This window comes from Engraulis encrasicolus, chromosome 23, assembly GCF_034702125.1.
Source record: "Engraulis encrasicolus isolate BLACKSEA-1 chromosome 23, IST_EnEncr_1.0, whole genome shotgun sequence".
NCBI lineage: Eukaryota > Metazoa > Chordata > Actinopteri > Clupeiformes > Engraulidae > Engraulis > Engraulis encrasicolus.
In genome coordinates this window covers 49,830,881-49,845,880 of record NC_085879.1, presented here as the reverse complement: position 1 = coordinate 49,845,880, position 15,000 = coordinate 49,830,881, and the positions used below count along the sequence as shown (strand labels likewise).

General features: G+C 44.5%; 2 protein-coding genes across 2 annotated transcripts in view; both read right to left on the bottom strand.

Moving 5' to 3' along the window:
- sltm (SAFB-like, transcription modulator) overlaps nucleotides 1–8,459 on the bottom strand; it is a 21,598-nt gene extending 13,139 nt beyond the window's left edge. The window contains exons 1-5 of the mRNA XM_063189980.1: nucleotides 8,277–8,459; nucleotides 6,137–6,224; nucleotides 2,722–2,777; nucleotides 1,570–1,597; nucleotides 1–65 (exon numbers count right to left, since the gene is read on the bottom strand). The exon at nucleotides 1–65 is cut by the window's left edge and continues 650 nt beyond it. Of these exons, the coding sequence (XP_063046050.1) occupies nucleotides 1–65; nucleotides 1,570–1,597; nucleotides 2,722–2,777; nucleotides 6,137–6,224; nucleotides 8,277–8,456 (417 nt within the window). The 5' untranslated portion in view covers nucleotides 8,457–8,459. The remainder of the gene's footprint in view (nucleotides 66–1,569; nucleotides 1,598–2,721; nucleotides 2,778–6,136; nucleotides 6,225–8,276) is intronic.
- A 6,454-nt stretch (nucleotides 8,460–14,913) lies between these two features.
- rnf111 (ring finger protein 111) overlaps nucleotides 14,914–15,000 on the bottom strand; it is a 36,152-nt gene continuing 36,065 nt past the window's right edge. The window contains exon 17 of the mRNA XM_063189732.1: nucleotides 14,914–15,000. This exon is cut by the window's right edge and continues 2,070 nt beyond it. The gene's annotated coding sequence lies outside the window, so the exon portion shown is untranslated.

Below are 15,000 nucleotides of genomic sequence, written 5' to 3'. Positions count from 1 at the left end.
GCCGTCGTCTTCGCTGGCTAGCGCTTTAGAATTGTCATGAGTACCGTCATCGGTCTCAGTGACATCTGAGGGATTTAACAAGGGGATAAAACATGGCACAACACAACAGGTTTAACATTCACATTGAGGGTGGCTGCCCGCATTCCTTACGGTCACACTTTTGTGTGTGTGTGCGTTTTTTTTTCTCTTTTCGTGGCACGATTTGACCTAGAGGGGATAGAAAGCAAGTTAAGTATTCATTAGAGGTCAGTGGACGGGAAGAGAGAGGGGAGGAACACCACAGCCATACACAGAACACACGACATCTTCTCAGGGGAGTGCTGGTGGTGGTGAGGGGTCTTCACATCAGCTGAGGACACCACTCATCTCCATGGCTACTCGTCAACCACAGCACAGGGACACAGGGCACATCTACGGACCCCAAAATGGGCATCCCTTCTTCTGCATCCCGACGCTGTGGGCTTCAAAAAGTCTCCTGGAGGATGTAGCCTGCACTGCGCAGGGACAGGTCTAGAGAGCAGTCCTGTTACATAGCTGTGTCTAATCTTCCTGCTCCCCAAAAGGGAAAGCTGATGCCTTTTCTTCAATTGTCGATGATGCACTTCACTTGGTGTGTGTGTGCGCTGTAGAGTCCAGCACTCCTGTGCGTGGTGTTGCCTTGTGATGTGTTGAGTAGGATGTGCGTGCATGGCGCTCCTTGGCGTGTAGTGTGCTACGGTACGCTGGGGCTAGTGTGCGCTGCAGTAGAACGCCGAGATGGGAGACGATGCGCTCGTACGCGTCAGCTGAACCGCTGGAGATGCTCAGTCTGTAACGAGGCGATCCTCGTTAAGGCTGAACGCTGGAGATGCTCAGTCTGTAACGAGGCGATCCTCGTTAAGGCTGAACGCTGGAGATGCTCAGTCTGTAACGAGGCGATCCTCGTTAAGGCTGAACGCTGGAGATGCTCAGTCTGTCTTCCAAGCAGCAGCCGGATTCCAAAGTCCAAGTCCGAGTCTTGTATAATCTTCCTTGTAATCTTCCCAGCACCAAGTGACCATCGAACTGTCCCAGTCAGATCATCTTGGCACTGCTGGCTACATCCAACACATCAGTGCTTAGACGCTCAGCACTGCTCTGTTGCTCACCACTGTCCAAAAGATGGTTTAGAACAAGTCTGGGGCTGTATTCTTGTGGAGTTGCAACCTTGAGGCACAATGCACATTGCGTGTGGTCTTCAAAGAAAAGAGAGGACGACAGCAGCGTGTTCCAGAGTACTCAGACTGCAGTGTCCAAGTCCAGTGTGTCAAGCTGCTGCTCAGTGGCTGCTGAGAGGAGTGCAGGGGGCAAGATGTCCTGGGACAGTTAGGAGCAGTTCCTAACACATGGTGCCGTAGCAGTTCCCGTCATGCTCCATGACAGAGCAGCTCCTGACATGAGTGCCAAGACGTGGCCATGAACTCCAGGCATGTCGCCGTTTGTTGTTGATAAACGGGAACTCGGGCAAGGACAGAGCGCACCTGGAATTCTTAAAACCACTACTACCGATCACACGGAAATAAAACAAAACACAAAACCATAAAGCCATACCTTTCTCGGACTCCTCCTCTTCCATCTCCTAAGGAAAAAGAACAGAGAATGGGGACACGCAGTCAGTGAACTTGCTGCATACCTCAACATCTACATCAGCCGGGACTAAAAGTTTCTTGAGGAGCGTTAAGGCCGACTGAGAACCGTGCCAGTGCCTGTTCCCACTAGCCTGGTATGACGGGCCCGTAATACTTCTCTCTTGCAAATCTGCTGTTAGTCTCGTGACTTTCCGTCTGCTTCCAGTAACTGGTCTGACAGGTATTTGCTACCTGTCAGATATGCTCACTTTCACTCTGCAGTGATTCCTGTTCCATCCATGCTCATAATACATTAGAGACCTGAGATAGATCACCCTACCTGAAGTAGTGCACCGTAAACATCATGTTGCTGGGGTACACCTCAAAGGTTTAGTTAAGAGTGGAAAGCAGGAGGTGAACACTCACACTGGCTACGTTCAAGAAGCACCTTAAATCCCATCTATTCAGAGGCATATGGACTTAAACCACCCTGCCCCTTTCACCCCCCCCCTGCCCCCATTTCCCCATTTGTACAGCAACCTTGGGTTCCTTGAAAGGCGCTATATAAAACCAAGTTATCATCATTATTATTGTTATAAACATGTAGTATCATGTGTTAGTGTTGTACTTAAGTTTACACCATGAATTCATCTTTACTTTTGACACCTCTTGTCAACACCTCAGCCCATCTTGCCACAATAGTCACCACTAGGGCTGGGTAAAATAATCGATTCAATCGATAATCGATCGATATCATTTAAAATACACATAATCGATTCACAGGGCACAAAATCTATTTTTTTGCTCTTTTTCTTTTTGTTCTTTTTGTTTCATTTAGGTCTATGGAAAATACCCAGTAGGTATTAGTCAATTAGGCCTAGGCCTACTTATTACAAATTAGCAATCTGTTAACACTGTCAGGCCACAGCCCTTTGACATTTTTATATAAAAATAGGCAACAGCATCTTTTGGGGGAAATCCTTGCACCAAAAAGGGAACGGATTGAATCGATTCGGAGTGAATCGAATTGAATCGAATCGTGATTAATCGATTCAAAACCCTCAGAATCGAAATCGAATCGATACAGGAACATAGCTGCGATACCCAGCCCTAGTCAGCACCACACATCACTCACCTTGTTGAAGCCCTCTTCCTCAGCTGTGTTGTCTGTGTCCGAGTCCACCTTCTTTCCTGTTTGGACAAAAACACAAGACTCAGTTTCCCATGAGCACTTAGTCCTCAAAGCTATTGGGAGGGAAAGTGGAAAACAGCGATCCTAGCGGTTACGTTCCAAACACCAGGGTGATCCTATTGAAACTCCCATAGACAAGTTTTTAAAAAAATCCCACAAAGATATGACTTGGAACTATAACACCAGACACATTTTTCAGCGTACACAATAGCATGAACTACTACCTGTGAAAATCTTAAGTCATGTTTTGCCCTTTTAAGAAAAATAGAAATTGTGCCAATCTGGTCGGAAACGGACTACAGCTCCCAGCATGCTGTGCTTCGCGCCTCGTCGACAACACAGAGAAACAAATGAACGCGAACGAACGCAAGTTCTTCGCGTCTCTTCACATTCTTGTAATCCTATGAGTTCCACATTGTCTTCTTATTACACATATATACACGCGATCATTTTGGTATGGTTTTAAATTCTCTAGTAGATATGATGGCTTCTGTGGTGACGAGTAACCACCTCTCTGGCTCATGTTTGGCTATGCTAATTTGGCTATGCTAATTACATGGAGTAAACAAGCCACACATGCCAGTCAGTGTAGTTCTGTATTAGCTTTTTAAAGAATATTAAAATCAGCTCAGATCAGTGAAAAACCGAACATTTTACCACCTGATTCGATAAAACGGGCCAACATGCCCATAATATGACTGCCACTACTCCTACTTAGTCGTCAGGGCCGAGATGTAATTTTTCAAAGAAAAAAAACATTCATTTGTTGCAGGGGGTTGGAACGTTGCCAGCAGGGGGCGATGAGATTACTTTCCCTCCCTATACTGCAGGCTTTCAGCAGCCCCACACACCGCGCCGCTCCGAAGTGGCTGAGGAACTCAATGGTGGTGAAAGTGAAAGCCATAAAGCCATAAAGCCATAAAGGTAGAAAATAACACTGGAGGTGACCCCGCCCCCCTTTTTACGGCAATCTGTTGAGGCCATTATCTGTAGGTAGATCAGAGAAATGGAAATTAACGGAGAACGAGGCTCACCTCTGTCAAAAATGGCTTAATTATGTGAAAATGTCCATCAACACACTATACAAGGACAATAGTTGAAGTGTGTTGCTGACTGTGTTCATAAAAGATATTATTCGATTTTTAAATGTATTTTATTGACTCATATGATTTAAGTAGATATTTAGCCTGATATTTCAAATCTGGTCTGGTGTTACTTCATATTCACACAGTTTTAGTCAATTTTTTGACAGGGGTGGGCGTGTTCTCCATTGACTTGCATTGCCTGAAGGTACCTACACTACCTACGGAAGTTGGGAAGCCCCATCTGCCATATCCCAGTGCTGTCGCAAATTGCTGTGTCCTCTCTAGTGTTATTTTCTACCTCTATGTTGAAAGCCCAGTGAAAGCCCACCTGGGAAACTACAACTCCCATTGTCATTTATATTTATAATAATATTTTAATAGTTGATTTAATAATATACCCCAGTCATGGAGGAGGATGGGGGAGAGCACTGGTTAATTACTCCCCCCACCAACCTGTCGGGTTGGGAGTCGAACCGGCAACCTTTGGGCTACAAGTCCTAACGCCCTAACCGCTTACCTATGACTGCCCTACTGTACTGGTGGGCATTGGCACTGCCCTTACAATTTGATTACAATCAGGGAGGAAACAATTTGATTCGAGTCGATTCAGTCCGATTCTACGATGCATTGCAATGCATTACATTTCTACTGAGAGCAAGGCAATCGTCTTATCGGTCATGTGGCAATACAACATACAGTCAGATACTGAACAACATTTTACTGACTGTTGTGTGCATCAGTCCTGCCGTTTTCAATGCTTTGAAGAGCTAGAATTTAATTTAACGTTAATTTGCTCTGGAAATGCTCACAGAAGTAATTGAAACTTATAAAAAATATGCCGCAGCGATTATGGCGTTTGCTGAATCTACAAACCCCAACTCCGATGAAGTTGGGACGTTTGGTAAACAGTGAATAAAATCAAAATGCTATCATTTTCAAAACATTCAATCTATTCATTAGATGGAGAATAGTGAAAAGACAACATATTAAGTGTTAAAACCGAGAAAAAATATTGTTTTGGGGGACATATGTACTAAAAGACTAAAAACAAAACAAAAGACAACACTTAACAGTTAAATACATTAACCGATGAGATGATTTTATATAAAAAAGTGTTAATTCCTATCTTGGACATGATTTCACCAGCTTAAATGGTGGGTGTATTCTTTGTCATGTTTTGCAATGTTTTCCTTTCTGTAGTGCTTACAGTGTGACAGGTCTTGACCAAAAACCCACCATTTTATCACCTGCTGGTCCTTATGATGGAGCCAAACTCTTAAAACATAGTAGAGAATGCAATTTGACCTTACTATGTGGCAGTAATCGAAGATCTCCCTTCAAAATATAATGCATGAGTGGCTTTTCATGCTGTTTAAAACCCATTTACACCATTCAGCACTGTATTTAACTCTACAGATGAGTGAGAACATCTTAACCAATGCACTACTGCATCCACATGCCATCATGGAGGCTGACTTTTGAAGCTAGCACTAACACAAGTTGGATGGTCCATTTTCACTGTAGCACAGGATGTGCAATGCTCTATTATTGTCAAAAAGAATGGACTTCTACAACTTCTGCTGACTTCTGTAAGGAAAGGACAGTTTCCCATGTCTTCTGGGTCTATTTCAAGTGAGCTCAGGTGCTTAGGAGAATGTTAAAACCCTGTATCATTTTCATGCATTAAGCATTCTTAATATGGTCAATTTTCAATAGCTCTAGCACTCCAGGAATTAGAGTGAGACTACAGCCAATATATATTTCATGATGTCATGAACCTATACAATGATTTTATTAACAAAAATATGTCTTATATACACTCAATCGTGGTAAATCAAAGGGAATTCAAAAATGTATGTAATAACTATGGTAATTATTCCCTTTGCATCTTTAATTCTGAGTGACTCAGCCTCTCTGTGATGATCTTATACCTGGACACCTATATTGTCCGTCAGTACAATTCATTTTGAAATGTTCTTCTTTGTTGTTTTATCTTATTTGGATGTTTACTAAATTTCACTGATCCCCGTCCCAACTCTTTTGAGACGTGTTGGATTTATCAAATTAGAAATGAGTACATATGTCCCCCAAAACAATATTGTTTCTCGGTTTTAACACTTAATATGTTGTCTTTTCACTATTCTCCATCTAATGAATAGATTGAATGTTTTGAAAATGATAGCATTTTGATTTTATTCACTGTTTACCAAACGTCCCAACTTCATCGGAGTTGGGGTTTGTACTATTGTTGCCACCGCTAGCAAACTGGTTACCTTTGGGCTTGGTGCCCTTGCGTGTGGGCGTGTCGCCAGAGACGGGGATCTCGATGTTCTCTGAGTCTCCCCCCTCATCTTCAATGGCCTGAGGAGAAGCACCGCAGAACAGCACAAAATAAATAAGCACATCAGTGGCACAGCAGCTGGACAAAGCAAGACCACTACAGGGAAATTAGGGCTGCACGATTATGGGGAAAAAAAAATCATAATCACGATTATTTTGGTCAAAATCGTAATCACGATTATTAATCATGATTATTGATTTTTTTTTAAAAATTATAACAAGATGAAATATAACCAAGAATGAATTATATACGGGATGAGCAATATAAACTGAATTGTAATAATTATGTAAAGGCAATAGAATGAAACTTAGGTGGACACATTTCTGCCTGAGTGGTGGAAACACCAGCCTGTCAGTATGTTCTGGCTTCAAGGATGCTCTCAAAGGTAGGTCATTAATGCCACGATTAAATCATGATCGAAATCACAACTTTGATTTCATGATTTTATCATGATATTAGATTATTTTCGATTAATTGTGCAGCCCTAAGGGAAATAATAAATATCTACAACACTAACTTATTCCATGCTCCCAAATACAATGCCCCCCGACCTTGGGTTCCCTGAAAGGGGCTATATAAAAGCAAGTTATTATCACTATTATTATTATTACATATTTGGGAGTATAGAACAATGTTGCGGACATTCACTATTTCCTTTAAGAAGCACCACATGAATAGTTAACCTAGCCATCGTACATTATAACAAGATTGACATTTGATCAAATAATAGATCAAAGTGTAGATGTAGATACAATTATAGAGAAATACAGGTAAGATTAGCATGCGCATCACTTCCTTCTACACCATTTTGATCTATTTGTGTCTGTATGCAAAATGCTGGAACCAGCTTCCTGTCAAAACTACAACTGCCCCAAAAGAAGCAAAAAACATTTTTAATTTCATCTGCCTGTTACTCGTCCACTCTATACTGTCTACCTTCTATAATTTAAATGTTTCTTCTCTCTTGCCTTTCTTTTTATCTGTAGCACATTGAATGGCAGCTATACATGAACATCCTATTGCATATTGCTCTAATGCGCTGAGTTCAACCTCATTGTCTGTAGCCTATGCAGTTGTGTGCAATTTGATCAGTCTGGAAACGGGTATTAGTATATTTAAACAACTAGACACATTCATTTCCTACGGCACACTCAAACAAACAAAACACTCCAGTTAGAAGTAATGAGCAGAAAAAAACGTTGTCTAATGGCAACCAAAAGAACGGAGAAAAAAAAACATTTTGGCGCCTTTGGCCTCCAATTCTAGTCAATCAGGATATTCAAATCATGACGTAGGATGCAAATCATATCTAAATTTACCTGGCGACTGCATACGACAGGTAACGTCAGCTAGCTTGGCATGCCTATGTCAACATTACCCACTGTTTGAATGAATGATTCACACAAAGCGTTATTAAGCTTCTGTTACATTAACACTACTAAATTGACATTTAATAAAGACTGCTCATATTCGTCCATATTGCAAAGTTTACGAGGACTTTCCCCAATCACGTTTTAGTAGAACTATTGCGGATGAACAATGTAGGAGACTGACCCACACAAACACAATAAATCGGTAGGCCTACAACACAAACATGAATTCAATTCAGCCACCCACTAATGCCAAAACACACGCTTTCAATAGCCATTTATATATAGCATTAGATATTATAGATAGTTCAACATCAAGTAGAGTGGAGAATGCGAAGCAGCGTTACTTTGTCCTCATGAATGAATTACACTTGCGTCTGCATTGTACAGTACCACCGGGGTGCTAGGTCTATCCATCTAGCACGCTAAACTAACGACACCAAGGTAACCAGTTGAATATTCCATTTTAACGGTGAACATTTTTCAAATCACGGATTGTCTCGCAACGTGTTCCTGAAGGATGAACAAATGGTGTAAATGAAATTTGCACAACATGCGGCATTTTGCTGCAACTCATTATCGTTTGACCTCAACATAATAAACACCCCTAGTGCAGGAGCTTTGCAGCAGTCAACACGTTAGCTAGCTAGCATAACACCTCGATATCTAACCACGCAAATTACAACAGCTGTCCAGCCTTACCTGCTTCAATCTGGCGATTAGAACATTTTTCACGCCAGCAATGTCTAGATTTCTTCGCTTGAGCTCTGTTTTTAGATCAATGACGCGCAAATCCACAATTTTCTTCGACTCCACTGAAATGGCACCCGACGCCATTTTAGCTTCTGCTACCACGGGTTTGCTTCGTTTGGATCTGGTCATCTGGCTTGGCTTGTACAAAGGACCCGGATGTGCTAATGATATTTCGGTCACGCATTACGTGATGACGTTTTCATACAACTGACAAAGTTCTTCCCTTCCTAAAAAAATCTCTGCAACTGAGCTAAAAAATATATAGACTTCAAGTTTTATTTTTTCCTCTAGACTACGTGTTTTCACATACACATTCATGGTTACATCATGACATACATTTTTGGCTTGTTTTATAATTTCCTCAAGAATAAGGCCTGCCTACACTTAAACGATACCAAAGCCTCTGCTCATTGCCATCCACGTCAAAAGCAACCTGGAATAGATTCACCAGGATTAATGGGGCACTGATGACTTTTCTTGTGTCATCAGTCAGCCACACCCTAAATTTGTTTGATGTTCAATTGATGGTCAATTGTCCGGACTTACCTGAGACCACAGTCTCACGTTCCCGTGGCGAGGGCCTGGATTGAAGGCTGCATGGTCCTGCAGTATGGAGCAGAGCTGAACTAGAAGAATATTTTTGGTGGCAACAGCCAGGCCTGCACATCTCTAGTCACCAGTGTGTGTGTGTGTGTGTGTGTGTGTGTGTGTGTGTGTGTGTGTGTGTGTGTGTGTGTGTGTGTGTGTGTGTGTGTGTGTGTGTGTGTGTGTGAGTGAATCTGAAGGCCTAGTATTCACATGGCCTGACATAGCCAGATGGGGACCAGATTAACTGACCTGTTTGTGGGCACGGTGAGCATTACATTACATTACATTGTATTTGGCAGACGCTTTATAACCAAAGCGACTTTCAAAAGAGGACATATTCAAGCCAACATCACAAGTACACAGGAGATATACAGAACAACAAGTGCAGTTGCAAAGAGGGGTTAGGTTTTTTTTTTTTTTTAAGAGTAAATAACGAGTACACACACACACAAACACACACAAACACACACACACACAAACTAAACTAAACTAAACATGTCAGGAGTCTGCCCTGGGGCAAGGCCAGTTCAAGCATTAGTCTAGTAGATTCTCTCGAAAGAGGAAGGTCTTTAGTTGTTTCTTGAAGGCTGCAAGAGATGTGCTTAGTCTTGCTGCCTCTGGGAGACCGTTCCACCACTTGGGTACCACAACGGAGAACAATCTTAAATGGGAGTACCTAGAGCGACTGGATGGCAGAGCCAGACGGCTTGTGCTGGATGAGCGCAGTTCTCTTCCAGTAACATAAGGCGTTAGTAGGTCCTTCAGATAAGCTGGGGCCGTTCCTGTGATGGTTTTGTAGGCAAGGGTCAATGCCTTGTGCTTGATCCGGGCGGCGATCGCGGTAACCAGTGCAACTCAATAAATAGAGGAGTAACATGGGTCCTTTTGGGTTGATTGAATATCAACCGTGCCGCCGCATTCTGGATCATCTGCAGAGGTTTTAGCGCACAAGCAGGTAGACCTGGGCAAGGGCAAATTATGACTAGCCAGGGCTGCGTTTCCCAAAAACTCTTAAGTAACTTAGTACTTAAGTATGAGAGGCCGTCTAGGCAATATATCAGAAATAGGTCTCACATTATCACTAAAAGTTTATACATACACTATTTGACCTCACACGTGCACTTTGCACAACCAATCTATTTGCATGTGTGAGAAAAAAATATTGTATGTAGACTTATAAAATGATTGTATGCATAAACTTTTATTGCCTAGTCGGCCCCTCATACTTAAGTGCTAGGCTTAAGTACTACTTAAGGGTTTCTGGGAAATGTAACCCAGGCTGTGCCCTCCTAGTGACGCAAAACTTTCAGCGTTGCAACTAGTCAGTTCAAGAGGAATGCAAGAACTTTCTGAGTTCCCGAAAATATGGGAACTCCTCCCACTTTGTCGGTAGGCAAACAACCATAAGCAAACCAAGGGAGGCAGGTCAACCATGCCGTTTGGGAAATGTTAATTGTTATGCTCTTGGTCAGACCAAGTCTCGAAGAGATTTGAACGTCGATGATAATCAGGCTAGATTATGACAACATGGGCCCCTGGGCCAGACAACGAGAAAGGTCCCCCACCCCCACCGAATGTTAGACAGCCTTCTTTGTTTAGGGGGTTATTCCCTAGCCTCGCGACGCCATCCTCTGTACTCCACCCAAAGATTTTGGCTCCGCACATCGTCTGGCAAAAGCCTCGAGCTCGGTTCTCTCAGTGTTTCGCCAATCAGCAAACAGTTGAGAGTGGTGACGTAGAACTCACCCGCGAGCTCCGTTACTGATTGGTTAAGGTAACTACGTACTGTATATTCACACTTTTGTTTTGTTATTTGTATGCTTTTGCGACGCTATAACGTAACAGGCATGCTAATAAAGCACAATATGGGTTTTAATTTCAGTTTGGAACTTCAATTAATTTAAATGATAGAGTAAGATCAGACCATCTCCCATCGTCCATGGAGACGGATTCCTCATGGCTTTTGCCAGACTGATTGACGGAGTCAACAGTCGGCTATCCGCCCAGGCTAGTTATTCCCAGAGAAAATGCAAAAATACAGCAGTGTAAAAGTGCCATTTTAACTCAATAGGAGAACATACATAGTCTATATCAGGGGTGGGGAACCTATGTCTCGAGGGCCGCAGGGGTCGGGAACCCATGTCTCGAGGGCCAGGGGTGGGGACCCATGTCTCGAGGGCCAGGGGTGGGTAACCTATGTCTCGAGGGCCAGGGGTGGGGAACCTATGTCTCGAGGGCCAGGGGTGGGGAACCTATGTCTCGAGGGCCAGGGGTGGGGAACCTATGTCTCGAGGACCGCAGGGGTGAGGAACCTATGTCTCGAGGGCCGCAGGGGTGGGGAACCTATGACTAGAGGGCCAGGGGTGGTGAACCTATGTCTCGAGGGCCAGGGGTGGGGAACCTATGTCTCGAGGGCTAGGGGAGGTGAACCTATGTCTCGAGGGCCAGGGGTGGGGAACCTATGTCTCGAGGGCCGCAGGGGTGGGGAACCTATGTCTCGAGGGCCAGGGGTGGGGAACCTCTGTCTCGAGGGCCGCAGGGGTGGGGAACCTATGTCTCGAGGGCCAGGGGTGGGGAACCTCTGTCTCGAGGGCCAGGGGAGGGGAACTTATGTCTCGAGGGCCAGGGGTGGGGAACTTATGTCTCGAGGGCCAGGGGTGGGGAACCTATGTCTCGAGGACCGCAGGGGTGGGGAACCTATGTCTCGAGGGCCGCAGGGGTGGGGAACCCATGTCTCGAGGGCCGCAGGGGTGGGGAACCTATGTCTGGAGGGCCGCAGAGGTGGGGAACCTATGTCTCGAGGGCCAGGGGTGGGGAACCTATGTCTCGAGGGCCGCAGAAATGGGGAACCTATGTCTTGAGGGCCAGGGGTGGGGATCATATGTTTCGAGGGCAATTTATGGCCCTTGAGGCCGTTTTATCCGGCCCCCAATATGATTTTAATGTTATGCAGCTTCACATGAAATAGGAAATATTTTGTACAGGAATCTTAGAAAGTACATTTTCACTACACTTAGGTTGTATTCAGGGGACCTAAAGAAGGTGGGATCAGTTTTAAAGGTGACAGCCTTCAATATAGGACTTAAGTGCAGGGGGAAATTCTGGTTTGTGTTCACAGTACAGCCCTCATACGATTTTTACGGCCCTTGGAGGAATTTGAAGTGGCTCATTCAATGAAAAAGGTATCCCCATCCATATCTATATAATCTGTCCTTGATGGTGTGGGAGCTGTGGCAGAATGATTACAGGGTTGACCTTGGGACCAGAGGGAGGCAGGTTTGAATCCCATCCTGTGTGGGTGACCTCCTACATCCTCCTGGCTGCAGCGCCTTAAAACCAGGAGGGCATATGATCTAACCCCACTCTGCTGCCTTTAAACCAGGAGGACATCTGATCTAACCCCACTCTGCTGTAGGGACTTAAAACCAGGAGGAGATCTGATCTAACCCCACACTGCTGCAGGTAAACCAGGAGGAGATCTGATCTAACCCCACACTGCTGCAGGTAAACCAGGAGGGGATCTAATCTAACCCCACACTGCTGCCTTTAAACCCGGCGGGGATCTGATCAAATCCCACACTGCTGCAGGGATTGGAACCTACACCCTCTACATAACAGAAGCTCGCTTTGGATAAACACATCAAGTGAGTAGTGAAACAGTAATTCACTTTTCAGAACAAGTTGGGGATATCTGGATTTCAGTTGAAATGTCAGGAGAACCAATCGCCTTGCACAAACCCAAACATCTTCAAACACATTCACAGTAGCGGTTACTTTACATTAATTCAAGATATTGTTTTTAAGTAGTCAGTACCTGAGTTTTTTTTCTTCTTCTTCTTGAGCCTTTTCCAAGATCCTGGTCATTGTAATGGGGGCAGCGGTTTGTTTACATTTCCAAAAAACATTTTTATTTATTCCCAAAAACATCCAAAAGGTTTTGCAACATCAGCAGACAACTGTCAAACAGCGGTACCTTTTTTAGGAAAATATTTGGAGTAGGTCTATGTTACATTTTTTAAAAACGCTGCTCCCATTAGAATAGCTCATATCTCGGAAAGGGCTGAGCCAAAAATGTGGCATCACCGGGTACTGACAAGTCAAGGATAGCGTGAGCAATACAACAGCATATTGAAATTGACTGAAGTGGTCCTTTAAGTACAAGTAATTCCTCCTAATTAATTTGGCTGAACACACACACCCCTTTCTTCTGAACACACACACACCACTTTCTTCTGAACACACACACCCCTTTCTTCTGAACACACACACCCCTTTCTTCTGAACACACACACCCCTCTCTTCTGTAGTACACTAGTTTTGCACCCGTCATTCATTTCATTACATGTAACACGAAAGTGTCTCTGTACTGTATATGACAAATAAACATCCTTGTATCCTTAATAGTAGTAATAATAATAATTTATAATAATAATAATAATAGTATTTGTATAGCACTGTATCATACAAGGCATGTAACTCAAAGTGCTTAACAAATGGTTAAAAACATCATTGTTAGAGATGGATTTAAAAGGAGAGGTATAGAGAAGAGGCAGAAATAGCAGGAAGGCAGAGGAAGAAGAGATAGAGATTGTAGAGTCATAAGGTCAACGTAGGTTAGGACCAGGATTATTAGATGCGTAAGGTCCATAGTGGCTGGGCCTATCATAAGTCATAGATAGTCACACAGAGATTGGGCGCTCAGGTGCGGCCCCTGGTGGCATCAGGGGTGAGGAAAAACTCCCTTTCGCTTGAATCATAGTTTGTAGGGGGAAAAAAAAGCTCAGTGAGGTCTGAGAAAAAAACCCTATAGTCAGGAAGAAACCTCAGGTCATAGATGTCATAATGTAATATAATGCAATAATAAAAAACACACACACAGGAAGACACAGCAGGCAGGCAGTAAACCTTTAGCTAGTTTTATTAATATCCTTATTTAAAACTAATGTGGCGGCCGTCCAGGAGCCAATCAAAAGTCCACACAGACCAGCTCCGGCCAATCACGAGTCCACACAGGCCGGGGCCAGCGCTGCATTCATCCAATCAGAGTCCACGCAGGCCGGCTCCAGGGTCCGTTAGTCAGCCAATCAAGTCCAGGCATGTGGGCGGCCTCTAGGGCTCTAGTCCTGTGGCTGCTGCAGCCGCTCTCTGCACTCAAACTCATCCCCACCAGTCCAGTACACACCGCCTCTGCATGGACGCGCGTGTGTGTGTGTACACGTCTGTACACGTGTGTGTGTGTGTGTGTGTGTGTGTGTGTGTGTGTGTGTGTGTGTGTGTGTGTTTTCACATGACAGCGATGTGCTGCGCATGTATCCGATGCCTGTTTGCGGTCCCATCTCTCTCTCACACTCTCACACACACACACACACTCACACACACACACACACACACACACACACACACACCCACCCACCTGCAGCAGTGCTGATGTCTTATTAACATTATGCTTCAGCGTCATCAGGCAGCCTATCGCTGCGCTCCGCAAAGACCTGAACAGTCTTGCTGGATGTCGAACGTGGCTTACATTGGAACACACACGCCTGGTTAACATGGTTACCAGGGCAACAAGTTTACCAGGGCAACACAGTTACCAGGGCAACACGGTTACCTGGCCAACCCGGTTACCTGGTCAACGGCATTAGTTGAGTTAAGTTCATGATCGTAGTGGCCCAGCCAGACATGGCCAATGGGCTTTTCCCTTTAGCTCTCCGGCGCCCCCTGGCTGCACACTACAGCACAGCACAGCACCCGGCCCTCATGTGCAAGTATATGCAAGTTAGCTAGAGAATAACATTAGTGTTCCGTTGCTGTGGCGACAACACACTGTAGAAGCCTACCGCCACAGATCTAAAACAAAACAAGGGGGGGTTGGGGGAAAGAGAGAGAGAGAGAGAGAGAGATAGAGAAAGAAAGAAATGGAGGTAAAGGAACACTGCTCCTGCCCTTTGTAAATTGGGGCCTGTGGTCGGGGGGGGGGGGGTGGATGGGTGGGGGTGGGGGGGGTGGATCTTCCTAACGGGCACTACGACAGGTAGTGGAGATGGATCCAGATGGGAAGTGGGTTCTCTCTCTCTCTTATAAACAC